Source organism: Brachionichthys hirsutus, chromosome 19 (assembly GCF_040956055.1).
Source record: "Brachionichthys hirsutus isolate HB-005 chromosome 19, CSIRO-AGI_Bhir_v1, whole genome shotgun sequence".
NCBI lineage: Eukaryota > Metazoa > Chordata > Actinopteri > Lophiiformes > Brachionichthyidae > Brachionichthys > Brachionichthys hirsutus.
In genome coordinates this window covers 4,020,048-4,045,369 of record NC_090915.1, presented here as the reverse complement: position 1 = coordinate 4,045,369, position 25,322 = coordinate 4,020,048, and the positions used below count along the sequence as shown (strand labels likewise).

General features: G+C 50.3%; 2 protein-coding genes across 2 annotated transcripts in view; both read left to right on the top strand.

Annotated features, from left to right (window-relative positions):
* Positions 1-8,692, top strand: part of grk3 (G protein-coupled receptor kinase 3) — a 24,765-nt gene extending 16,073 nt beyond the window's left edge. The window contains 15 exon segments of the mRNA XM_068753157.1: positions 205-212; positions 612-742; positions 1,982-2,076; positions 2,296-2,387; positions 2,390-2,402; positions 3,825-3,891; positions 5,194-5,254; positions 5,257-5,293; positions 5,471-5,537; positions 5,850-5,886; positions 5,889-5,944; positions 7,324-7,486; positions 7,575-7,711; positions 8,148-8,261; positions 8,501-8,692. Of these exon segments, the coding sequence (XP_068609258.1) occupies positions 205-212; positions 612-742; positions 1,982-2,076; positions 2,296-2,387; positions 2,390-2,402; positions 3,825-3,891; positions 5,194-5,254; positions 5,257-5,293; positions 5,471-5,537; positions 5,850-5,886; positions 5,889-5,944; positions 7,324-7,486; positions 7,575-7,711; positions 8,148-8,261; positions 8,501-8,662 (1,240 nt within the window). The 3' untranslated portion in view covers positions 8,663-8,692.
* Positions 8,693-11,903: 3,211 nt separating this feature from the next.
* LOC137908734 (unconventional myosin-XVIIIb-like) overlaps positions 11,904-25,322 on the top strand; it is a 17,225-nt gene continuing 3,806 nt past the window's right edge. Inside the window, exons 1-36 of the mRNA XM_068753156.1 lie at positions 11,904-12,000; positions 13,338-13,461; positions 14,585-14,744; positions 14,856-15,161; positions 15,281-15,344; positions 15,474-15,586; positions 15,660-15,827; positions 15,906-16,116; positions 16,186-16,328; positions 16,417-16,517; positions 16,812-16,875; positions 17,015-17,159; positions 17,434-17,607; positions 17,885-17,975; positions 18,138-18,330; positions 18,673-18,753; positions 19,290-19,410; positions 19,537-19,684; positions 19,803-19,986; positions 20,073-20,223; positions 20,684-20,793; positions 20,884-20,949; positions 21,029-21,157; positions 21,303-21,446; positions 21,694-21,783; positions 21,856-21,999; positions 22,072-22,177; positions 22,314-22,438; positions 22,507-22,661; positions 23,171-23,294; positions 23,616-23,816; positions 23,880-23,990; positions 24,272-24,376; positions 24,659-24,820; positions 24,906-25,019; positions 25,195-25,311. Coding sequence (XP_068609257.1) covers positions 13,424-13,461; positions 14,585-14,744; positions 14,856-15,161; positions 15,281-15,344; positions 15,474-15,586; positions 15,660-15,827; positions 15,906-16,116; positions 16,186-16,328; positions 16,417-16,517; positions 16,812-16,875; positions 17,015-17,159; positions 17,434-17,607; positions 17,885-17,975; positions 18,138-18,330; positions 18,673-18,753; positions 19,290-19,410; positions 19,537-19,684; positions 19,803-19,986; positions 20,073-20,223; positions 20,684-20,793; positions 20,884-20,949; positions 21,029-21,157; positions 21,303-21,446; positions 21,694-21,783; positions 21,856-21,999; positions 22,072-22,177; positions 22,314-22,438; positions 22,507-22,661; positions 23,171-23,294; positions 23,616-23,816; positions 23,880-23,990; positions 24,272-24,376; positions 24,659-24,820; positions 24,906-25,019; positions 25,195-25,311 — 4,659 coding nt within the window. The 5' untranslated portion in view covers positions 11,904-12,000; positions 13,338-13,423. The remainder of the gene's footprint in view (positions 12,001-13,337; positions 13,462-14,584; positions 14,745-14,855; positions 15,162-15,280; positions 15,345-15,473; positions 15,587-15,659; positions 15,828-15,905; positions 16,117-16,185; positions 16,329-16,416; positions 16,518-16,811; positions 16,876-17,014; positions 17,160-17,433; positions 17,608-17,884; positions 17,976-18,137; positions 18,331-18,672; positions 18,754-19,289; positions 19,411-19,536; positions 19,685-19,802; positions 19,987-20,072; positions 20,224-20,683; positions 20,794-20,883; positions 20,950-21,028; positions 21,158-21,302; positions 21,447-21,693; positions 21,784-21,855; positions 22,000-22,071; positions 22,178-22,313; positions 22,439-22,506; positions 22,662-23,170; positions 23,295-23,615; positions 23,817-23,879; positions 23,991-24,271; positions 24,377-24,658; positions 24,821-24,905; positions 25,020-25,194; positions 25,312-25,322) is intronic.

Sequence of the window (25,322 nt, the reverse complement as noted above, 5' to 3'; positions counted from 1 at the left end):
GCACGTCCAATGAGGGGCGCTGTTGTGTGTGATAATGGTGGTAGTCGATGGGCCGACGCGCACAAAACCAGTTCGTGCAGGTTTCTCTTCCAACACGGACCCGCCCCCAGCTGGATGCTCGTCCCGTCGCTTCACACATTTAACATAAATACATTTTGTATTTCTAATTGACTCTCTCCCAATTTCTTTCCCTTAATTTCTCAGACTGGTCTGCGATTCGATCTCTGATGAATTATTTAATCTTCTATTTCTGGTTCTTTTTTTTATTTTTTTATTTATACGTTTGGTATTTCTACCCAATGAGAGCGCTCTTCTTGTACATTTTCCACATTTCTGCATCTTCGGTTTAGTTTAGTAAATAAACAAACGCAGCTGTTTTCGTCTGATATACAGTCTCGCACCTCGTCGCAATCAAAAGCCCGAGTCATCTTTTAAAGCGCGGCGTTCAGAGGCCGTTAATGGCTTCCAGTCGACCGATTAATACGGCCGGTCAATAGCAGTTATGACAGATGCTGCAGGGGCGGAGGGGGGAGAAGTCTCATCGATTGACCTCCCCCCCCAGAGACTATTGTTGGGTCTTTCTGAAGCGCTTCGCGTGTGTGTGTGTTCAGGGGGCGACCTGCACTACCATCTTTCCCAACACGGCGTGTTCAGCGAGAAGGAAATGCGTTTCTACGCCGCTGAAATCATCCTGGGCCTGGAGCACATGCACAACCGCTTCGTCGTCTACAGAGACCTCAAGGTGAGATCCTCAGAGCGAGAGACGAGCCTGCCAATGCTCCGTGGGGGGGGGGGTCGCAAATCATTCAACGCTGATGAGGTTTATCTGTTAAAATAAAAATAAAAGATCCACTCTTGTTCAGCTCTTTCAATAAATCAAACGGGTTAGATGGATCAATTCAAGAGACTCAAGATTACCCCCCCCCCCCCCACACACACACACACACACAGTCGATCGTCCTAGATAAGACACAGAAATGTGGGGAAGCCGGTCTGCGGTCCTGGAGCTGTGAAACCAAACTGGGTCAGAATAGCGTGTCCGGAGGAGAAAGAACTTCAGGAGAAGAGACTCGGCTTTCGAAGAAGTCGTTAAAGAGACTCCGAGTCACATGACTGGAATCCCTGAAGGTGGCTGCAGCGCCTAAAGCAGGAATGTTCCAGAACTGCAGGCCTTCCTTCCACCAGAACCCGGAGTCTGGGTCTGCATCCCGTTTTCAGCATCGTAGCAGCTGCTCTGGTGTGAGGTTGCTTCTGATCAGCTGTTCAGCGGGTAGACGTCTGATTGGCTGAACAGTTTCCCTTTATGTCGTCTTCCTCGGCGTCGCAGAGCTTCGTTGAGTGACGGTCTCTTATTACCGAACTAAACCGTGTAGTTTGTTTAGACTCGAAAGCCAAACACGGCGCTGAGCAAACAGCGTCGTGTTTACATACGATCATCATGTCGGAGTCGCATTTGTTCACTTAATCAAAGCGGGGGGGGGGGGGGGCTGATTCGCCTGTTTGGTGCATTAACCGGTTGTGGATACGACAACCTGAAGAGTCCGGTGTCCTCTGAGCCTCTGCACCAACGCCAATGCCTTGGCCATGAAGCCTTCAAGGATCCACCAGGGGGCGATCTTCTCTCCTCGGTCTGCGGACGCTGTTGTTGCGTTGTCCGTCTTTCTTCTCGACTCATCCTGAACGTGTTAATCTTTTTTGATGAGAGCATAAATAAGCGCGTTAATTGTTCGGGGCAGCCCCCGGGTTTGAGCAGAACCAGGCCTCCAGCTGCGTTTCCTCCGGTCCGTTCCCCCCCCCCCCCACGTTTGGACTGGTTGCCATAATAAGTGATGTATTCAGTAAACAGAGCGGCGGCGGCGGAGGGGAGCTTAACCAGGACAGGAGGTTCTCTTTGGTGTGTCACCGTAGTGGTGAATTAGTGAGGGTCTCCAATAGGCTGATCCATCATCAATAACCCCCCCCCCCTTATCTCTGCCGACAGCCAGCGAATATCCTGCTGGATGAGCATGGCCACGTTCGGATCTCTGACCTCGGCCTGGCCTGCGACTTCTCCAAGAAGAAACCCCACGCCAGCGTGTGAGTATGGCGAGCTGCGCCTCTGGGGGCTGGGCTAGTTAGATTATTACATCATACATTATATTCTGATTGTCTGGTGATAAATAAGATGTTTACAGTTATTCCACAGATAAATAATCTGTAAATATGAACGCTCTACGCCGCGGTCACCCGTGGCGTCGCTAGACGTAACGTGTGTGTGTGTGTGTGTGTGTGTGTGTGTGTGTCTGTCTGTCGCAGAGGGACTCATGGCTACATGGCTCCAGAGGTTCTCCAGAAGGGGACGGCGTACGACAGCAGCGCCGACTGGTTCTCCTTGGGCTGCATGCTCTTCAACTCCTGCGAGGGTAAACACTCCAGCGCCTCCTTCTGCTCTGCCAATCGGAGCGAGCCGCCTCGCTTGGTTCGGGGCGTGCGTTTGATGTTTGCGTTGTTTGATGTGGAGTGTGTGTAAATGGCAGTCTGGAGCCGGTCGGTTCAGGAATCAGGTAAGAGGGAAGACCAGGGTGTGACGCGTCTTCCTATTGATGTTTGGATCTGTGAGCGCGTTCGGGGGGGCTGCTTCAGAGACATCTGAAATGATCAGCCGCGTGACTTCTAGACATTATTACATCATTTTATTCTCCACCTCCTTCATTTTGTAACTCGTAGGGTGGGGGGGGGGGACCTCTGTCTAGTTCCAGCAGATCTAGATTGGGTTCTGGATCTGCAGCACATTCGACTCCTTGACGTGATCATAAGCTCGTTTATTGATTAACGCCCTTCCAGTCTGCAGCGGCGGATTCTGCTGGCGGTAATTAAATTGAAGACATCTTTTAGAAGCCGCTGCTCATCTAATCGCGTTCACTGAGTGTGTTCCTCACATGGAGACGCTGTCCCTCTGCCCTTAGTGTCTGAAGCCAGAGATGGTTGGAGGTGTGGGGGCTGAAAACAACTCGACCCCAAACTTTAAATGGGGAGGAAGCCCCATCAGGAACTGGCAGCATCAGGCCAGACACTTCCTGCAAAGCTGCTTCTGAATCATTCCCTCCACCAGTCTGGATACCAAAATAAATCTGGACGTTCCCATTTACTTATAATGGAGGCTTTTAAATAAAAATAAAACATCTTGTAAAATATGTATTAAATTAATTCACCAAAAATCACAGTGATAAAGGGGTCCGATATGAGTCATCATGTAAAATGTCTTCTGTATCTGATCCAGAATGTTAAACTTTAACATTGAAAACTCCATTTACAGATTAAAAAATCAGTAAAAAAAAAATACACATCAACTCTGATTCACTTTTTGTCTAAAGATGCCAAGAACCCTTTAGAACCTTTTTGATGATGATCCAGATCACCATGTGGGACGGTGTAGATCCAGATATGAGGGGAATGAGCTGAAACACGTTTGTTTGGTCAGATGTTATTTCGGTGTCGGGTTACTTGGAGCTGATCTGACTTTACCGGATACACGCAGCGCTACGAACGCTCGGAGCGGTCATGCGAACGCCACCGCGCCGATCCTCCATTTTCCTCCAGTTCAGATGTCTGAAACGCTTAAAGTCAGCACTGGAGCATGAAGGCAGTTAATTAGAGCGAGCGCAATCTAGGTCGGCGCAAGCCGCCATTCCTTAATTCACACTGCTGTAATATTTATGAGCTCGCTGCGAGCAGAATAGAGTTTTAGCCCGCGGCGTTTTTACGGGTGCGATTTACGCCTTCGCCGCTCCTCCCTCGTTTAATTCCGCCGTTCTCATCCCGCCTTTCTTCTGTCTCTCGTTCAGGCACAGCCCCTTCAGACAGCACAAGACCAAAGACAAACACGAGATCGACCGCATGACGCTCACCATGGTAAGACCACTCGGCCAGCGGCGACAACAAAAGGTGCGCACGGCGCCCCCCCCCCCCCCACCCGACGCTCGCCTTACGAGCGCACACATCGTAAATACACAGGAGTCGGCGTGTTTGCTTTCGCAGCAATACAAAAGCACGCAAATGTTTGTGTTCCTACCGACAGACACCCGATACGCGCCGGGACAATCAGATCCCGGCGTCCGAGGGCGTGTTCCTGCCATCCGGCGCTCTGCGAGGCGTGTTTGCTTTTCTGTTAGGGGACGAGACACGTGACGGGAACGCGGTTCGGGTTCGACTGAGCCGGCGGCCAAGTTCAAAGAATGAGAACGTTCGTTTCACGGTTATTTCAAGGTCGGACACGCTTTTTGTTTTTCCCCACACGCTTCATTTTTAGATTCGGAAAACATTCCAAGCGTTTGTCGTGCCGCGAGCTAGGCGGAGACTTTCATCCAGTTCTCGACGATCAAACTGAACTGCCCAGCGTCTTCCTCGCCGCTGCCATTAAACGGAACATTTGCGACCCCACTGGGTTCGGATGTCTGGACAGAGCCGTAGTGAGAGCAGCGTCTTCATCGTCTGCCAGAGGAAGACGCGTCTCATCCTTTTGACGTCCAGGCTCAGGGTCGGCAAACGCTTGCCGAGTGGCGTCTGCTGAGCCCGCCCTTGTGACATAACTGCCCTCTCGCCCACCTGGCGTCCAAGCCAGAGCTCCACAACAGAGACAAACTGTCAGTGGAATTCTCACCACAGATTAGCGCCTCTTCACTTTTCCCGGTGTCGTCCGTCACGGTGGAGCGCGTCTGTCTGTTTGCGTGTTTCATCAGGAACACGGAACAGCCGGGAAAGGGGTCCGCCGCTCCCTCCCACGCACAAACAACGCGGCTGAGCCGGAACCTCGAAACAGAGAAAGTATGATCTTTCACATCACAGTCAATCCAGATTAGGGTTTTTTAATCCAGCCATTTAATCTGGTTCATCCGCTTAATCCCTGTCTGTGGGTGTGCACATTCGAGAGCGGGGGGGAGAGACGGGAGAGGCCGTGATTCGGTCTAAAAATACTGCCGTACGTGTCGGGAGTGTTTATTAAACGTGATGAACGGTCTCATTACGTAAACACGGTGGAAGCGGAGACGAGAGCCGAGCAGGCCGGGCGGGAAGAGATGGCGCTGAAGCGTCGCCAGACGAGGTCGCCGGCCGGCTTGTGTTGTAATCGATCTACCTTTGAGTCCGGAGGCGAATGAGACGGCAGGTGGGGCCGCGGCATCAAACATGATTTCAATCCCCCCCCCTCTCCGTCAGAACGTGGAGCTGCCGGACTCCTTCACCGCGGAGCTCAAAGACCTCCTGGAGGGGCTGCTGCAGAGGACGTCTCCAAGAGGCTGGGCTGTCAGGGCCGAGGGTACGTCTTCATCACGCAGACGGTCCGGCTTTGGTCTGAACCAGTGACGGATCCGCCTGCTGGTGTTTGGTGGAATAAGATTCAAGTGTTGATCTGAGGGGAGGTAACGTGGCCAACGCTGCCACCTAGTGTCCACGTGCGCGTCAACACGTCCTCTCCTGTGTCTCCTACCTGCAGAGCCCCAGAGGTGAAGGAGCATCAGTTTTTCATAGGCATCGACTGGCAGCAGGTTTACCTGCAGAAGGTGAGCATCCATTAATGTTAAGTAATCAATCAAAAGACAGACATCTGAGTTTTCCACCAGCTCTTGTAATATAAATATGTTTATTTATATTTGTCTATAAAGATAGATTTGTTTTATCAATGTAATTGACATTTTTATCAAATTTGGGGTATAAATGTTTGAGTTTGAAGCTGCAGATCAAAATCCGTCCTTGAATGCTTTTGTTATTTGTCCCCCTCGTCCTCCAGCAGCGGCGTCTTACAAAGTGATTTACGACACTGACATTGTCTCTCCCATTTCTCCTTCGCCCCGTCTCTCTTCTGTCCTCTGCAGTACTCGCCTCCTCTAATCCCTCCCAGGGGGGAGGTGAACGCGCTGACGCTTTCGACATCGGCTCGTTTGACGAGGAGGACACCAAAGGCATCAAGGTGAGGCGTCCATTCAGACATCTATTCATCAGCACATCGAGCCGGTGTCCAGGAACACGTCCTGCTTTATATCTGTTCCGCATGTATGAACATGTGTGTGTGTGGGGGGGGGGGGGGGGGGGGGGCAAAATATGATCGTGGTCTTAAAAATAAAGAAACTTACTGGAAACCAGTAAAATTATGAATGAAATCTCATGTAAATACAGCTTATGGACTTTAGCATGTAGCGCTCTTAATGCTAATCGTCACTGCAGGCCGTTTGTGAGTATTTGTTAGCTTCAGCGCTTTCTGCACAGAGATGCCATGACAATCCCTGCCACGTGTTTTATTCTCCCACGACCAACCAGGAGATCGACCGCCGTCTGACGAACGCACAACGATCGCACAACGATCGCACAACGATCGCACAACGATCGCACAACGCGCCGCTCCGTCGCTAGCAGACGCTGCTTCATAGGTCACGATTCGGTTTGATTTATTTCACACTGGCGTTCACTGTAAATAACCGAAGACGGGAAGGCTAATGGTTCACGTCTCGCTGCCGAGTCGACTGGCTTTCCTTCGCCGGCCTGTCGGAATAGTAATCAGCGCCGTTTGGAGTTCCTGCGAGTTCCTTCCCGGAACATCACATTCATTAACCGGAATGCGAACGCAGTAACGGCCATTCATCGTCTGACTGGAGCGCTGCCCCCCCCGCCCCCCTCCCCAGGATGTCGTTAACTCTGGAGCAATAATCTTTCTGCAGAGTCGTGATGTCGTTGCCCCCCCCCCCCCGACGCTCGTCTGCGGTGAACACAGTTCTACTGCTTTATACCGGGAGGTGTTGAATGAATGCAGTTTAAAAGATCAAAGTAACTGGAGTTAAAGTTAAATCACTGCTGCGGAACCAGAACTGACCAAAGAACCAGGTCCAATGTTCGATCACAAAAAACAGATGAGTGTGTTTTTATTTTTTAGTGTTTTATCTTTATTTTTTTTATTTTTTTTATCCATTTGTTGACAAATGACGGTGAAGAACGGGCTCGTTACAAATCATGTCACGCTGCCTGATTGGTCGATCCAGCAAACCTCCTCCAGCATTTTGGAGTCGCGTGTTTATCATCAGTATTTTGAGTTAAAGGTCTGTTCTGGGTTTAACTTCTCAGCGCTCACAGACGCACGAGACTCTGAACCTGCATTATCTCAGCGACCTGTAGGGGGCAGTGTAACACTCACGACACAGAGTTAACCTACTGGGTCTGGGTCGTCACTAGACGACGCTTTCATGTCATTCCAATAGCAATGAGCAGAGCGAGGACTTAAACGTTTGTTTTCCTGTAACTCCGAGCGATCGAACAGCAGAGAGCTGTTTTCCCAAACCGGTCTCTCCCGTCCTGCAGTTGCTGGACAGCGACCAGGAACTCTACAAGAACTTCCCCCTGGTCATATCGGAGCGCTGGCAGCAGGAGGTGGCGGAGACGGTCTACGAGGCGGTCAACTTGGACACGGACAAGAACGAGGCTCGCAAGAGGGCGAAGAACAAGCAGCTGGGCCACGAGGAAGGTAAGGAACGCCGCCGCCGAGCGAGCCAGACGCTTCAGCAGCGCGGGCGTAAGCGTGTGTGTGTGTGTGTGTGTGTGTGTGCGTGCAGACTACGCCCTGGGGAAGGACTGCATCATGCACGGCTACATGCTGAAGCTGGGGAACCCTTTCCTCACCCAGTGGCAGCGCCGGTACTTCTACCTGTTCCCCAACCGTGTGGAGTGGCGGGGGGAGGGCGAGTCGAGGGTGAGTTTGGGTCGCGGCGCTCGCATTCAGGTCCGCCGTCCGCGCTCTGATGTTCTGCGTGTGTCTGTCTGTGCTCCGACTCCACGCCGAAGGACACGTGGCTCAAACATTTTAAACAGCACACAGAAGGGGTGAGTGTTAAGCTCCGCCCACTCCACCAGGTGTTTAGAGCTGTAGACCCGCCCCTGCTTCAGACCCCCCCCCCAACGGTGCTTCAGTCTCCAGCTGTTATATCTGTAGGTTCGAGGTCCGTCAGGGCGTTGCCTTCACTTGCTGCTCCAAACGTCTGTAAATACTTGTATTAAACCGATACCGATTTTGTCAGTGCTTTATAACGTGTGTCCTCCTGATTGGACGATGGATCAATCGGTTTCCTGCGTCTTCTCTGGTCACGTTTGTGTGTGTTTTTGTTTTTTTCATGGCATTTCCTCTGCAGCAAAACCTCCTGACGATGGAGCAGATCGTCACGGTGGAGGAGACGCAGATAAAAGACAAGAAATGTATCCTGCTGCGCATCAAGGGAGGGAAGCAGTTTGTGCTGCAGTGTGAGGTAGGACCGCCTCCAGCGCCGCCATCTTTTAGCGCCACCTGTGGAGGCGAAGCTAACTCGTTGCGTGTGCTGCACTTTTAATGCAGGCGAAAAGACATCCGCATTTGCAGCGTCCTCATTTCCAAATCGACGTCTATGCCGGCGTCTGATTGGCTGAGAATCGAGCGGCCAGTCGGGGGCATCGGTTTGTGTTTCATGTCTAGATAAAGTTCTGATCCGGCGCTTCCTCCCGTCTGCAGAGCGACCCGGAGTTTGTGCAGTGGAAGAAGGAGCTGACCGAGGCGTTCACAGAAGCCCAGAAGCTGCTTCGCCGCGCCCCCAAAGTCATCGGGAAAGGCCGGGCCGGCGTGGTGGAGCTCTCCAAACCCCCCCTCACACACCGTAACAGCAACGGCCTGTGAAACCACAGCTACACACGCACACACACACACACACACACACACACCGCATCCAAACTTCCTCCTCCTCCTCCTCGACAGCCACCTTCGCACCAGCCTCACGCTCTCGACCAATCACGTTATTTAATTTATCTTTCTTTTTTTGTCTGCCACCGGGACCTCGCCAGTTCACGGAGCGGGAGGAAAGAAGCGTCCGGGGAGCATGTGAAGAAGCCTCTGCATGAATGTGACGAGGACTGAAGCCCGGTCCCTTCTGTCCCTCTGTCTCTTTTTCTCTCTGCCCCCCCCCTCTGAGCGGCGGACGGCGTGGAGACGTCTCTGCAGGCAGTTCACGAGGAATGTAAAAACGGTCGCTCTGGTTCTCGTCGCTCCTCAATATTCTCCTGAAGTGCATAAAGTGCCAACGTCGATATTTACTCGCACCCCGGACACCTGCGGGGGGGGGGGGGGGGGGGTTTGATCATTCCAATGCAGGAAGTTCTGACTCTCAGATTGACTCTTGTACATCCAGTTACCATAGCAACCCATATTCCATTGCAGCAGTTGGTTGCTATGGGAAACATGAAGACTGGTATACCTGGGGATCGGTAACCAAGGACAACTGTATGAAGTGTGTGTGTGTGGGGGTGGGGGGGGGGGGGGGGGTGTATATAAGAAACTGTTTCTCTGTGCATCTGCAGTGTTTAAGTGTTTGCATTGTCGGGGACTTTTCTGTTCTGAGGAGGAGGAGGAGGAGGAGGAGGAGGTGGAGGGGTACCTGCATGGTGGTGAGGCTGGTCGAGTGGGGGGGGGTCACTTCTGAGCTTTCAATTCACTCACAGTGTTGCGTTATTCCGTTTGGACTGTCAGTTGGTGTCGAGAACCTCAATGGGTTGTGCTTTGTATTCATACGTGGGGGGGGGGGGGGCAGGATGACGCTCCGTCGACGTGTCGCAGCTTCGTCATGTCATCACAAAGAGCTAAAGCTGATTAAAGACAAAACTCCACCCTGATGCAGAGCAGTCGCCCACGTCTGAGTGTTTCCATCAACTGCCTTTAAAAAGCCCCCCCCAAAAAAAAAGGTGTCACTTGATTGATCATCTTTTAGTGGTAATAAACAAGACGTACTGCCAAAATCCACATGTAGGTTCTGTACTAGTTGGCCTGTATTTCCCAGAATGCCTTTGGTAACCCAAGCCAGCGATGACTCAGCAGATAAGCCCCCCCCCCCCCCCCCCCCCAGTCAGCTGTTTCAGGTTGGAGCTTGCCTCTACGTCTGCTTTTTGTTTTGTGACGCGGTCCGGATGATGTGAAGCTTTTTCTTCTAAATCAGATCTTTTACGGTTCACGGCGGGGGTGGGGGGCAGAGGGGGGGCCGCGGCGGCATCGTCGTCCTGCTGTTAGACACATTCAGGGTTTTTCTTTTTTTTTCATGCAGTACAGTGTCCTCGTCTGTGATGTCCATGCATTTCCAGATCTGTGATGTTTGACCTGCAGTAGAAAGGAAAGGTGTTTGTTTTTTTTGGGGAGGGGGGCTTTGTAGCCTTTACCTGTCGGGAGGAGAATCGATCGTCTTACAGAGAAATGTTGTCACCTCTCAAGGTGTCTTTTATTTTTGTAAACCAAAAGCGTTTTTTATTGTTTTCGTTGAAACGTCTCTCGTTGCACCTTTTTTAGCCCGACGTGTTCCTTAATAGTCGTTAAATGTGCCAAATAACTGTCGCTGACGGAGCGGAGCCAATGGGAAGCCTCCTCCTTCTGGACTGTTCTCTCTGCTGCAGCCATCACTAGAAACGTAACCCCCCCCCCCGACGCGTAGCCACGAGCGGAGGTTTCCAAGGATACAAAAACTGTGACTGAACGTTTCCCGGACGACGAGTGTGAGGGTGAGGTTTTCCCAACGGGAGTCTCGACCCCGCCCGGCTCCTCCCTCTTCGCTCGCCTACGGACCGGCGTGCGTTTTTTGCTTAATCGTCGCTTTGTATGTTCACGCTGTGGACGTTAATTTTGTCTCACAGATTCTCTGCTTCAATCAATTAAAAAAAAACAAAAAAGGAGGCATATAGGAAAAGCTATATATATAAATATATGTGTATATGAAATGACAAAAATGCTCTAGGTTTATTTAAAAGGTTTAATGTAGAAAAAATGAACCCGTTTGGGGCGGGGCGGGGGGGTTGATGTGAGTATAATTGTTTGTGGTGAAGACTTCAGCTTGAATCTTGCACATAAAGACTTTAGATATTGTACCTGCGAGTTCCAGATGATTATTTTTGTTCGAATACCAGGACTCTTGGCTCTTTCGTATTTATTGCGTGCGAGGGACGAGCCCCTCCAGCTGAGAAGCACGCCGTAAAAAAGAAAAAAAAATCTTCCAGTTTACGCCCATCAGAATCCTTTTTGTTTTTCATATGCCACAGACAAACACAAATACTACTGGCTTTGGGTTGTTATTATTGCCATAAAGGTTGTGATAATACTGATGTATAATTAATGATATTCAATGATTATTAAATATTTTATTTCAAAGATTTCTTTTTTTTTTTTTTTTTGGAGACGGGTAGGAAGTTGGGTTGGTTGGACTGCTTGTAAAAACAGTTCATGAATAAAAATTCTTTTTCTGTGTTGCCTCGTGTCAAGTTCTGATTTGCTTTTATTGATTTTCTTTTATGACGGTTTATGCTTCCGTACCGGGATTTGTATTTTTTGATGTTGAGAATTAAGCAATCAAGTATACTTGCATGGTATTTCTGTCAGTGAAAGTACACAATCTACTTCAAAACTCAGCAGTGTTTCCTTGTAGTATATTAATATACTTTAGCGGGTGACTAATCCTACAATAAGTAGGATACGGTAGCTAACTACTGCGTGCAGTACATATTTGTAGCGGGCAGTGCTGCTGATTCTTCCCCTTCCTCACAGGAACCGGGGGGTGGCTCCTCCTCCTCCTCCTCCCATCAGCTGTTGCTGTCAATCAAACTGAACAGCTGATGGTGGTGATCTGTCCATGTGCACTTTTGAAGCACCAGCTTCCATTGGCTCCCACCCGACGGCCTTTACACCAGCGGATAAGGTTTAAAACACAAACACCGTTTCATCATGGAGGCCGGCTGTCGCATCTTGTCGATGCTGTAGCTACTTTGCCTTTGTGATTTCTGTCCAGGGACTGGGTTATGTCCCCATCCTGCCCCCTCCCCCTACAGATATTTATAGCAGAAGCCTGTCAGGCCCACCGTGTCACTATTTCTGACCACATGCCCCTCTCGGTCCGTCTGGGGCCCAGTGTGTGTGTCTGTGGTGTGTTTGTGTGACGGCAGGACTCTGTCTCAACAATCTGGATCTTTCTGGACAGTTTTTTGAAGGTATGCCGCCGTGTGTCCGGTGTGTAGTTCAGGTGTGTCGTTCAGGTGTCCACAGACTATTCCATTAATGCACATTGTATGCCTGACCGGCCCGTGTGATTTGGACATTGGCTGAAACTCGAAACGACTCCGGCGTTCAGTCTAATCTGAAACATTTGCCTTCACGCCAGCTTCTTTGTGGAGAACAGAGTTTCTGTCTTTGGTGGCTCAGTAGATTGAGTAGAAGACCTAATTTAATAGAATTCAATTCAGCCATAAAATATAAAGCAAAACCCTTCAGTTTACAGCAGCTTCTTTTTTTGGGGGGGGGGAGAAGGATTGGCGTAGTGCCTCCAGTTGAAACCAGCTATGTTGTTTACAGGGTTTTCACACTGTGTAATCCCGATTGAATGCAGATTACCGCTCTGGATTCAGGGCAGACACGCCCTCAAAATGAGACAGATGCTAAAAATGAGCTCGCCTCTCATGATTAGATAAAGAAGCTTAAAATAGCGATCGGTGTGTTTGTGTGAAAGTCTGTATTTTATTGAAATTATATTAAAGCATTTTCACATGGCAGCTAAGTGACATTTCACAACCAATTTAAAAGTAATTTTAGTTTTAGCTGGAAGGTAATATGTTGATTTAAATTAGAAAATGGTCCAACATTGCTCAGTGTTTCATTTGTTTTATTTATTCTATTGTGGTTTTGGATGCTTGAATCTGGAAACAGTGAAATGCTAATGATTGTTCAAAGTGTTACCACAAACATCTAGCAAGACTAGAACATAGTATGTCCCTGGACCGTTGGAAAATGATATCATTTATATTCAAAGTTAATTTGAGATGAATGTAAAAATCTGATAAGTTGTTTCCTTTTATGAAAACAGAGTGGATAGCAAAAAAATAAATTTGATAAAACAGCACTTTTGACACAAATGATAATTTAGCTAATGGTAATGTAAGATATCATCAACTTACACTATTGTTACACAATAAGTAGGAAAAGTGTAAATTCATTTTAACAAGGAGTAAAATATATGCTGTGAATGCTTACTTTAATTTTTTCAGCTGAAAATCTGATGTGAAAAGTCAACAGATACTGAGATGAAAATGGCAACATTAGCATTCCTTGGGAGTCGTATTTGTGTTGCTCTGACTGAATGTAGAAAACACAAACGCGCAGTTTAAATCGTTCTAAAAACAGAATGTGACTCTGGTTGGAGAATAATGGCGCCTCTTGGACACGGAGTGACTGTGAAACATCTCAGCCATGGAGAAATGTTACCGCAGGGACACTTTCCCCAGCTTCACCTTGTTGTGTTTGTGTATCCTGTTACTTTCTCCACCTTCATCAGGTTGTTTGTGTCACACACACACACACACGCCGCCGCTCTGACATCACCGCCGGCTGACATCCGTCTGACCCCTCCATCCCTGCGCCATGGCACTTTCTTCACGCTTAAAACTGTGGGAGAAGAAGGGAGGTGCAGAGTTTTCTGCATGCTGCATTCACAAACATCTAATTAATAATCTTGTTTGCTGTGTATTAGAATATTGATCGTATGGCGAATGGATCGTGATGATGTCATTGTGACGTCTGCCTGCTGCCTGTTGTTGGAGGATTCGTCATTCTGCATGTTGAGCGCATGAGTTGGAGCTTTTTAAAGCGAGATGCTGTTGCAGATTTCAGTAGCTCAAGGATTAGAGAAGCAGACATTTTGTTTTTCAAATGTTTTTAGCATAAATAACTAGAAAAGCACTCGTAGAGCGTAAAACTCCGCCAAGTCCCCCCTATATTGTGATTTACAACAAAAAGCATTTATTTTATCTATATTTTTAGATTCCTTAACCACGAAAACAAACCTTTAGAAACTGGATTCACATTCGCATCATTATTAGTTTATAAGTTATTCACAAGAAGCGCGCTTTCACTAACACTCGAATGTTCACACCTGATCAAGCAGGATTGAAACTGTGAATTTATTGACTTCAAAGCAAATTAATAAATTCATTATTTATTGTCTTCAAGCAACATTAACTCAAAAATGCCCCCAAAACAGATGTAAGATTGTTCATCAATCATTATGTATGCTAATTAGCTGTTAACATGCTTAATAATAATATCACATGCCCCACTAATAAGCTAACAGTCGCAGCAGAACAACAATAGCAGTTAAACCTGAGTTTATTGAGCGGAGCAAAGATTTGTTTTTTAATATTCTACATAAAAATGAAAAGTGTAAAGTGTCCTTCGCAAAATAATTATATGTAATTTATACAAATTTCCTCGGACGCAGCTTAAAACTTTTAGCCCGACGGTAAGGTGAGTATTTTGATTATTTGTCTCTCTGAGAGGATAAAGCACAAATGACTTTATTGACGCTGAGCATTTTTAGAGCGTATAGGTTTATTTCGTTAGCATCTCAAACTCCAGTGCATCTGGAATCGACCGCCCCTGAATCCAGAGAGAAAACACGTCTTGTGTAAATGTGGCGAGCATTCGATATGGCACGAATGTGTGCGCGTCCCGCTTGTCTTTCTTTTATACATTCAGGCCCAATGACTTGCTGTTTGTGTCTGACTGTGTTTGCTCGATCAATTTGGCGAAACAGATAAAGGAAGAGAAAACGCCGGTGGTCACGGCCGTCCCTCCTCCTCCTCCTCCTCCGTCGGCGTTGCCGGGCGGATTCCTCAAACAGCTGGTCAGAGATTCAGAGAAGGAGACCAAACAGAAAGATCCAGAGGTCAAAGAGGAGAAAGTGGTGAGTAACGCTCCCGATTGCAATGAAGGTGTAATTTAAAATGCCCCCCCCCCCCCCCCCCCCAAAAAAAAATGTAAATTGTGTTTCTTTTCTTTGTTTCCTCCCCTGCAGCCCAGCAAACTGAGCACCAACCTCGTTCAGCAGTTCCTCCTCCCGGATCAGACTCCCCCGATCCTGGAGGCTGAGATGTCCCTCAAGGCCGAGCAGCTGATCAACAACAAGCGCATCGTCTCTCCTGAGCCCAGAAAGAAAGAGGAAACCAGACAGGAAGCGAAAGCAGAGGCGACGAAACGGCAGCGGGACGAGAGGTCAGAGGAGGAGCCGCTGACGAAGAGGATGGACGGCGAGACGAGGGAGGAGAGGCAGGAGCCGGAGGGAAGGCCGGCAGACACGAGTATAACTGACGACAGAAGAGAGGTGTGTGTGTGATGTCATCTTCATAACACGGAGTGTAACCCTGGAATATTTACAGCAGCTTCAAAAAAAATAACAAAACCGTTGTCGTTACCATGACAACGTATCCCCCGTATCCTCAGGTGAGGGATGTGTGGTACGAGGCTGGACCTGTGTGGTACCTTCACAAGGATGGCTTCACCCTCGGTGAGTCGGGGTCCCTTCAGATTTAGGGGGGTTAGGGAACCGCAAAGTGTGTGGATTAGTGGGGCCATCTGTTCTCTGATTGGTCCGTACGTTCCCTGGTCTCTGATTGGTCCGTACGTTCCATTTCAGCCACTCAGCTGAAACCAGACGAAGGCACGCCCGAACTCCCAGAAGGCCGAGTGAGAGTTCGTCTGGAGAGCGACGGCTCTCTGCACGACGTGACCCAGTATGAGGTCGAGAAGGTACCTCCGTCCTCCGGGCGATTTGTCTCTGCTTGGACTCCTCGGTGGACCGACTCGTGTCCGTCCCCTGCAGTGTAACCCTTCAGAGCAGGACCTGTGTGAGGACCTGAGCGACCTGCAGAGCGTCAACGAGTCCGGAGTCCTGCACACGCTCACCAGCCGAGCTAAAGCCAACATGCCGCTAACGCACGCCGGGCCCAACCTGGTCAACTTCTGGCCTCCGTCCCAGACCCACAGCAAGGTGGTCTGTCTGTCCCCCTGTCTGTCCCTCTGTCTGTCTGTCTGTGGATCCTTTCCATCCTTTCTTCTTCTTTGTCAGACTCCAAAGTCACGGCGGGGGGAGTCACTGTGGGACGCTCCTCCTGCTCTGGCTGCTCTGGTCAAAGGGGTCTACGTGTCCATGGTCGGCACCAGAAGGGACCAGAGCGTTTGCGCAGTGGGACGAAGCGGAACCGGCAAGACGACGGCGTGCCAGGCCTTCGCCCACGCTCTCCTGAAACAGGCCGGCACGACGGGGGAGAGGATGAGCGGTGAGCGGGACACCTGGGTGGCTTCGCGTCTCCGCGGCAGACCGGTGACGCCTCCGTTCTGTCCACCAGGGGGGCGCGTCCAGGCCATGTTCACCATCCTCAAGTCTTTCGGCTGCGTGAGCTCTCGTCACAGCGACGCCTCGTCTCGATTCGCCATGGTTTTCTCTCTGGACTTCAACCACGCCGGACGGGCAGCTGCTGGGCACCTGCAGGCACGCAACGCGCTCACGTGAGACACCGTCCAACACGGGTCACAGTCAAAGACGCTCACGTCTTCTCTCCTCCGCCGCTCCCCCCCAGACCATGATGCTGGACAAATGGAAGGTCTGCCAGCCGACGGCGGGAGAGAGCAACTTCCTGGTCTTCTCCCAGATGCTGGCAGGCCTCAGCGCAGAGATGAGGTAATGTCCAGCGGTGGGAAGTTAATGTTACGTATACTCAAGACCTGCAATTTAAAGGACGAGTTCGCCAAATGGCGATTCGTCCATGAGGCGTTCCTCAGTCCTCCAGATGTTTGTGGAGCTTCACAGTGAAGCAGCATTCTGAAGAAAGGGTTAATAAAAACCTAATGATCGCGTGTGATTTAAGAGCATTGCTACACGAAGGTTATTCTCCTTATCTTTATGCTGTTTTATAAATGCTAATGGCCAGATTTGTTCTGGTTCTGAACACCGAATGTTCTGAACCTCCATCAGGACCGACCTTCAGCTCCACCAGCTTCCTGAGTCCAATTCCTTCGGCATCATTCATCCCACTAAGGTAAACGTGGATTATCGATCTGAGGAGACCGGCTGACCTTTGACCCAGCAGCAACCGGCTAATTTCCTGCCGCGAGGGAGGCCCGGGATGAGCCGTGCCTCACCTGCGGTGGTTTTCAGAGCGTCTGTTCTGTTGTTAGGTGGAGGAGAAACAGCGAGCGTCAGTCGCCTTCACCAAGCTGCTGGCTGCCATGGAAACGCTTGGCTTCTCGGCCGGCGAGCAGAAGGCGATATGGCACGTCCTGGCTGGCATTTACCATCTGGGCGCTGCAGGAGCCTGCAGAGGTAACGCTGAGTCGCCGTTGCATTCGTCATCGCTCTGTTAGTAAAACGTCCAGAAACACGACGGGCCTTCTGGATTTCTGAGGACCCGCGTTGACGGAACAAGACGTTTATTAACTTGTGCACGAACAGAGAAGTACTTTGATGTCACCCTGACTATTGATCCTTGAGTCTCAGTTTCAATCTCAGAGTTTCCCAGATCACACAAAAGTCTTGAAAATAAAAGTCAATGATTTCACCCTCAAGCGTTCTCGTCTTCGTTGTGGTCGTTCCTCAGTGGGAAGGAGACAGTTTGTGAGCTTCGACAGCGCTCAGACGGCCAGCGGCGTCCTGGGGTGCGAAGGCGAGGAGCTCCACACCGCCGTCTTCAAACATCACCTCCGACAGCTGCTGCAGAGAGCCACCGGGGGCAGCAGAGAGAGGAACGCCGCCGCCGCCGAGTCGGAGGAGGGTGAGACGCAGAAAAAAACGGAACGCTGGCCGTCGCCGCACCAGAAACAAAGATGGCCGTCATCCCAAGAGGGAACTTTTAATTTGGCTAACACTTAATGTTAGCACTCCCTCGCTAACATTACCGCTGAATGATGAAGATGCATGAATTCATTCTGAAAGACAAATGCACGGATACAAAACGATGCTGGGAGAGTCCTTGTGGGATGCGCTCCCAACCATGAACTTAAAGCCACAGGAGGAGGAAACCATCTGAACCCGTCTGTGGTTCTGTTCAGGTCCCAGGCTGACGGCTGCTCAGTGCGTCGATGGGATGGCTGCCGGGCTCTACGAAGAACTCTTCACGGCCGTCGTCTCGCTCATCAACCGGTAGGAAGCCGCCCCAGTCTGTCAGAAAAAGATTCATTCTTACAAACACGTAATTTAGGGGCAATTTCCTCCCAGGGTATCTGCGTCAGAACCAATAACCTAAGTAATATCCTGCCTGGTGTGTGTGTGTGTGTGTGTGTGTGTGTGTGTGTGTCCGTGCAGGGCTCTGAGCAGTCAGCAGCTGACGTTAGCCTCAGTGATGGTGGTGGACACGCCCGGGCTGAGGAGCCCCAGACACGCCGCCGAGGAGCGAGGCGCCAGCTGGGCGGAGCTCTGTCACAACTACTTGCAGGAGCGGCTGCTGGAACACTACCACGCACACACCTTCACACACACCCTGGAGAGATATGCACAGGTAACAGAGTACAAAGGCTTTGTTTCAGTACTTCGTTTGAGTTTTCAGGTTTTTTACATTTTAGGAAACGGCAAGAAAATCATCTGAATAGTCGACGATGAAGGAAAGTTAAGACGAGCAGCGTGTATACTTTGAGTACATATGAGTAGTTCTTTACTTTTGTTCTCGTAAATACATTAATATAATACTTCTACTTCAACCAGACCAGGTTTGTTTTTTTGGGTTTTTTTACATTAGTAAACGTACTTTGTACTGAACTTCTCTTTTGTATTACCTGGAATGCTTTGATTTATAGAAACAGAGGATGTGTTCTCAGTAAAGGTCTCGTCCCGCGTGTTGCAGGAGAAGATCTCCGTGGAGCAGGCGAGTCCGGAGATCAGCCCAGCTGAGGTGGTGTCGGCCATCGACCAGCCGCCGCCGCAGGTTTGCCACTTCATAATGACAGCGAGAAATGTTTCCACGAGAAGGTTGGGGAGTTTATCTCGAAATAGCGTCATGATCTGGAGGAGACCGATGGAATCGGTTCACGTAGCCATGGCGACTACAGATTTCCAATCGCAGTCGTGAACCTTCACCGGGAAGGTCTAATAAGCAATTTTGTGGAGACGATGCTAGCCTGCTGCTAACATGTTAAAAGCGTGGGACGCCCTTTTATTCTTTTTCTTTGAGCTTCATCTGTCATTTTAATATAAATAAAATTATAATTAATTTAATGTATATAATTAAAATATAAATTAAATTAAACCAAACCCAGATTTGAGCTTAATCAAATAGAGTTATTGCCCCCCCCTCCTTATCTTCTAATTGGCTGACATCACCTCTGTAACTGAAATATAATATTAGTAGAATATAATATAATAAGTATCTCATGGATCCAAACCTAAATGTGAACCGAGATCAACTGTGGAGTATTTATTTTAATAAAGTGGTGGACACGCCCTTTAATGTGCGTGTTGAAGGTGCGGGCGGCGGACGGAGACCCCAGAGGCCTGCTGTGGGTTCTGGATGAGGCGGTGGCGACGCCAGGCTCCAGTGAGGACGCCGTCCTGAAGAGAGTCTCCCAGTATTACAGCAACACGGGTCAGAACACACTGATGCTGTCCCTCCCAGCGCGCGCGTGTGTGTGTGTGTGTGTGTGTGTGTGTGTGTGCGTATCCATTCACTGTTGGATATTCAGGACACGTGTGTGTGTGTGTGTCCCTGCAGTGCGGCAGTGCGAGCAGCCGCTGCAGTGCGAGGTGAACCACCTGATGGGCGGCGACCCGGTCCGGTACGACCTGACGGGATGGTTCGGTCTGATCCAGAACAACCTGTCGGCTCTGAACGCCACCAGTCTGCTGCAGAACTCCACCATGTGAGCGTGTTTAAAGCCCGGCCGCTGTGAAACAGTAATCTGATTACTCTCTTCTTTCACGCTGAAAAACGTTTCTGATTCCTGTGTCTTGACCAGCTTCTGTCGTTGTCCTCCTCAGAGCGGCGGTGAAGGCCGTGTTCACCCCCAGGATTGCCCTGCCCCCTCTGTGTCGAGGCCTGGGGGGTCTGGAGGGCGGCAGCCAGCGCTCCCTGCACCGGAACGGCACCGTCAGGAAAACCTTCAGCGGAGGGATGGCCGCCATTCGCCGGAACTCCCAGTGCATCGCAGTCAAACTACAAGCAGTGAGTGTGCTACTTAAACGCATTCGTGTATTTCCAGAGTATCTTCGGATGGAGTCGATCTCGCCGTCTCTATCGCCGCCCTGCAGGACGCTCTGGTGAACCTGATTCGTCGAGCCAGGCCGGTGTTCCTGCAGTGCGTCCACGCAAAGAACGACGGCGGGCGGTTCGACGTCCCGGCGCTCAGAGTCCAGCTCCACTCCACACAGATGCTGTCGGCCCTGCAGCTCCACCGGACAGGTCAGCACCGTCCCCATGGCAACCGCTGGGACTAAGTAATCAGTGCTTGACTTTCAAGTGAAAAATATTGAACTTTTGACCTTTTCAGTGTACGAGTTTTAGTTACGGAACATTAACAGGTAAAGAGCTGAAAACAAGTTGGGTAATAAATCAGAACTAAATTAATAAAAAAATAAACAATTCAATAATAATCTTAGATTAATTAGAATTGAATGTTTTTTTAATTAACTATCTGCTGTGTTCTTTTAAAATTACATGTCCTTCCTTTGTAGTTTGATCCAGCTGCAAAAGTTAATATATATATATATATAATTACACCAAAAATACGGAATCAGAGCAAATCAAATTGATTATGAATGAATGAATGCAATGTTTGTGTTTTTATTATATGTGAGTTGTTTCTACTCAGATCAATAAAGTTTGAGTTCTTTTCACATTTCTGGACATGTCTGTCTCTCAGGTTATCCGGATCATATGACTCTGAGCGACTTCAGGTGTCATTTCCAGGCGTTGTCTCCTCCCATTATGAAGCGATACGCCTCCATGTTTGTCAGCCATGACGAGAGAAAGGTCAGGTGGTTTGTGTGTGTGTGTGGGGGGGGGGCTACAGATGCTGTGATCGGCAGCTCTGAATCAATACTTTGATTTCCTGTGTCTCAGGCAGTGGAGGAGCTGCTGGTCGATTTGGATCTGGACAAGAAGAGCGTGATCGTGGGCGGCGGCAGGGTGAGGCCTCCGCCTGAACGGCGGGACGCGAATCCTGATGGCGTGATGTGTCGTCCACCTTCTTCCTGGTGTGCTTCAGGTGTTCATGAAGCGAGGGGTGCTGCGCTACCTGGAGCAGCAGCGGGACCAGCAGGTCACCGGTTGGTTGGTCCATCTGCAGGCGTCCTGCATGGGACACCTGGCCCGTCAGAAATACCGGAAGCTCAAGGTGAGGGTCTCTGTAGGGCCCACCTTGATGCAGACGACTCTCTACTGCTCCTTCGTGCTGCAGAAGTCGATGAGAAGTTGCTCGTATGTGAACGTGTGTGTGTGTGTGTGTGTGTGTGTGTGTGTGTGTGTGTGTGTGTGTCCAGGTGCAGCAGATGGCTGTCAGGTGTCTGCAGGGGAACCTGAGGGCTCTGAACGTCGTAGCCGAGTGGAGCTGGTGGAAGCTGTTCTGTCGAGTTCGTCCTCTGCTCGACGTCAACATGGACAACGAAAGGCTCCGCGCCAAAGAGGTTCACACCCACAGCGTTGATTCAGATGGATGGTTCTGAACGGCTTGGTAGCGCTTAGCTTAGCATCAGCATCGTCACGCTATACGCCGACGATGCTGCGCTGTACATTGCAAACGCCGCTGTGTGGTTTTACAGTCGCACAATGAGACAGCTGCTAGTTTTTAAGTGTCTTAATTGTAGTTTTCGAGCTCAGGTGGTAGAAACGATGTCCGTGTTTATGAAGGCTCAGTCAGATTCTGTTCTTCAGGATGAGATTTCAGCTCTGAGACGGCGCCTGGAGAAATCAGAGAAGGAAAGGAACGAGCTGAGGCAGACCGCCGACGGCCTGGAGACGAAGGTCGGCACTGGAACACACTCCGACACACACACACCACACACAAACACTCCTCATGATGTCGCACCTGTAAAGGTTACAACTATGATGTCCGAGCTCAGTGACGAGCGTTTCCACGGCGATGCCGTCGGTCAGGCCCTGGACGTGGAGAGAGCAGAGAGACTGCGCCTCAGCCGGGAGAACAAAGACCTGCAGGTTGACAGAGTCAGGGCTGAAAAAGTAATCCATTACTTCCTAAAGTAGTTACAACCTCGCCTCAATCCTAAAGAGGGACGTCTCTTCCTTCACCAGGCTCGACTGGACCAGTGCAAAGTCATGATGGGAACACTGGAGAAGCAGCTGGAGGAGGAGAAGCAGAGAGTCCTGGCCTCTGAGAGTCAAAAACGGGGGGGGGCAGGTAAGAGTCAGAGCGGGAGGCAGGTGCAGCGATGGGGGTGGGATTTAACAAAACTTCACGAAACACATCTGTGATCTAAAGAAAATCACGCTGACAAACTCACATCCACCCCCCCCCCCCCCACACACACACACAGAGAGCGAGCTGGCCATGCAGCTGGAGTGTTGCCAGACGGAGGTGGAATTTGTCCGCAGACGACTGAAGCAGACGGAGGAAAAACTGGAGACAGAAAGACAGAGCCGACAACAGCTCGACTCGAAGGTGAGGCAGGACGGCGCGATGGCCGCCGCAACGCTGACAGCCGATTAACATTGTGTTTGTGCGTGCAGGTGGCGACTCTGCAGGCCCACCTGGAGCAGTCCAGACGGAGCGTGGCAGAACTGAAACGCCACTGCCGGCGTGTGACCTCTGACCTCCAGGACGCCCGGGTCCTCGCTGACAGCCTGCAGGGCCGCATGCACGAGCTGGACCGCAAGCAGAGGAGGTCGGTGTCTCTCTCCCGAGTACATTTACCCTGCGTCCAAGTCCAAGTTTTGTCCGAGTTGAGCGGCGACTGAAGTCTCTTAAATGTTTTACACGAATTCAACCAATCAGAGTTCATCTCCCAATGCCAGGTGTGTCTCACCTGGAATGTGGTCCTTGGCTGAGAGACCCTCTTCCAAGTCTTCTGTCCCATCGATATGAGCAAAGTCAGCCATATTTAACTGAGGAAGAGGAGGGGGAGGAGGGCTAGTCGATCCATCAGAGAAATGATCAGTCTAAACAATCCATCATTAATAGATATGATGGATAGCATCACTTGTAGCACTGTAAAATGTAGCAGAAGAAGAAACGCTTGTAAAGGACTCGAATGAATGTACTTTGCGGCTAACAGTAGCTTCACCTCCAGCATGAAAGCTATAAAGTGATGGCGTGCTGCAGGTTGTTGATGTGCGTTCAGATCATTGGCTGTGCGGGACTGGACCTGATGCCCCGCCATGTGCTTCTCTGTAGGTTTGACAGCGAGTTGACGCAGGCTCTGGAGGAAGCCGACAACGAGAGAGAGCAAAAGGACAAAGCCTGTCTGGAAAACGCAGCTCTGGGGGCCGAAATCTACAACCAACGCTGCAAGCTGCAGGTGTGTCTGTGCCAACGTGTGTTCACACAGAACCGGGAAGAACCGGGAAGAACCAGGAAGGACCGGGAAGGACCAGGAAGGACCGGGAACACCGGGAAGGACCGGTCGCTCAGGAGTTTCAAAACTCAATCAAACTGATATATAAAAAGATTTCAAGTCGAGTTTTAATCCCTTCTCTCTTCTGTTTATTCTCCTTTTTCTATTTCTCATGTTGCCAAACCCTCGGCAGATTAACGTTGTTAACCTGCGCTGGCAGTAACCGGAGGAGGAGCTTAGTGCCGCGACATCACCAGTTCACGTTTTTTAATGACTTGTGTGCAGGAGAACCAATCAGAGGTGGACCATTTGCAGAAGCAGAAGGAAGAGCTGTGCGCTCAGATCCGTGACCTCAGCCTGCCCGTTGACCTCGCCTCTGATTCGCTGCCTGACCTGAAGAAGCGACTCCGCCTCCTCGAGAGTCAGGCCGCAGAGAAAACGCAGGAAGTCTCGACGCTGTCCGGCAAAGTGCAGCAGCAGCAACAGGTGAACGCGACCGCTCGCACCGAAATGAAGTCGGCTGCCTGCTGACTGCGTCTCCTCCGATAGGTCCACGTGCGCTTTGAGATGGAGATGGAGCGCATGAAGCAGATCCACCAGAAGGAGCTGGAGGACAAGGAGGAGGAGCTAGAGGATGTGCACAAGTCGACTCAGAGACGGGTGGGTCAACTTACGGGTGGGACGGGTGGGACAAACTCCTGCTCGTCCCCGCTGGAGGAGAACACGAGCCAGACGCAACATTTATCGCTTTTATTCTACAACTGTTTCAACACCTAAACAAACAATTTATTCCACGGGGGGGGGGGTCGCTGGGAGACTTTCTGTTTATTTGCCTGTGTGTGTTTTACGCGTCTCCACGCAGACGATCTTTTTCTACGGTTATATTATGCGTTATTCCGGCTGCAGGCGACGGAACGTCGTTGTGTTTGTTGTGTGTGCAGCTCCGTCAGTTGGAGATGCAGTTGGAGCAGGAGTACGAGGAGAAGCAGATGGTGATTCACGAGAAGCACGACTTGGAGGGACTCATAGCCACTCTGTGTGACCAGGTACACGCACACACACACACACACACACAGTTTATTCCTGCAGCTTTCTCACATTGCTCATTGCTCTGTTAGCAGCACCGCTAAACAAGCACACGCAGCATTTTAGATGGAGGCTAATTTATTGCTCTGTCTCTGTCAATATGAGGATGTAGTCAGACTCCAGGATCTGGTCTGAGGCCAGCTGGCACGCCGCTCGGGGTTCAAAGGTTTACACTGATGAGTGCGATTACGTCCTACAGATAAGGTATCGATCTCATTCCTGAAAGACGCCGTGTCTTCCAGGTGGGGCATAGAGACTTTGACGTGGAAAAGAAGCTGAGGAGAGACCTGAAGAGGACTCACGCCCTGCTGGCTGACGCCCAGCTGCTCCTTTCCACCGTCGATAGCCCGGGACAGAACCTGTCCAATGGCAGCAGAGAGCAGATAGAGCGCCTTCACTGCCAGGTACGCTCGTCTGTACATCCCCCCCCGCCCCCCCCCCCTCCTGTTCAGCGCGAGATAATCCATCGCTCTCTGTGTGGCTGCTCAGCTGGAGGAGAGCGAAGCGGGGCGGCTGGAGGCTGAGCGCGTCCAGACGACTCTCTCCCAGGAGCTGGAGAACACTCAGATCGAGCTGGAAAGTCTCTGCAAGCTGAAGAGTATGGTGAGGGTTCAAAGTTTTTGTTCGAGAGCTATTGGCCGCTGAACAGAGGCAGAATTCACCGTTTTCAATAGAAAACGGAGAAAATGACTCTAATATTTTTATTAGTTACATGCTTGCAGAATTAAGGCCTAATCAGCCTTTACTGCGCCCCCCCCCCCCCCCCCCCCCCCTCTAGGTAGACGAGCAGTTATCGGTGCTGCAGCATGAGAAGCTGGACCTGCTCAAGAGACTCGAGGAGGACCAGGAGGACCTGACAGAGCTGATGAAGAAGCACAAAGCGCTGATCGCTCAGGTACCGTTCTG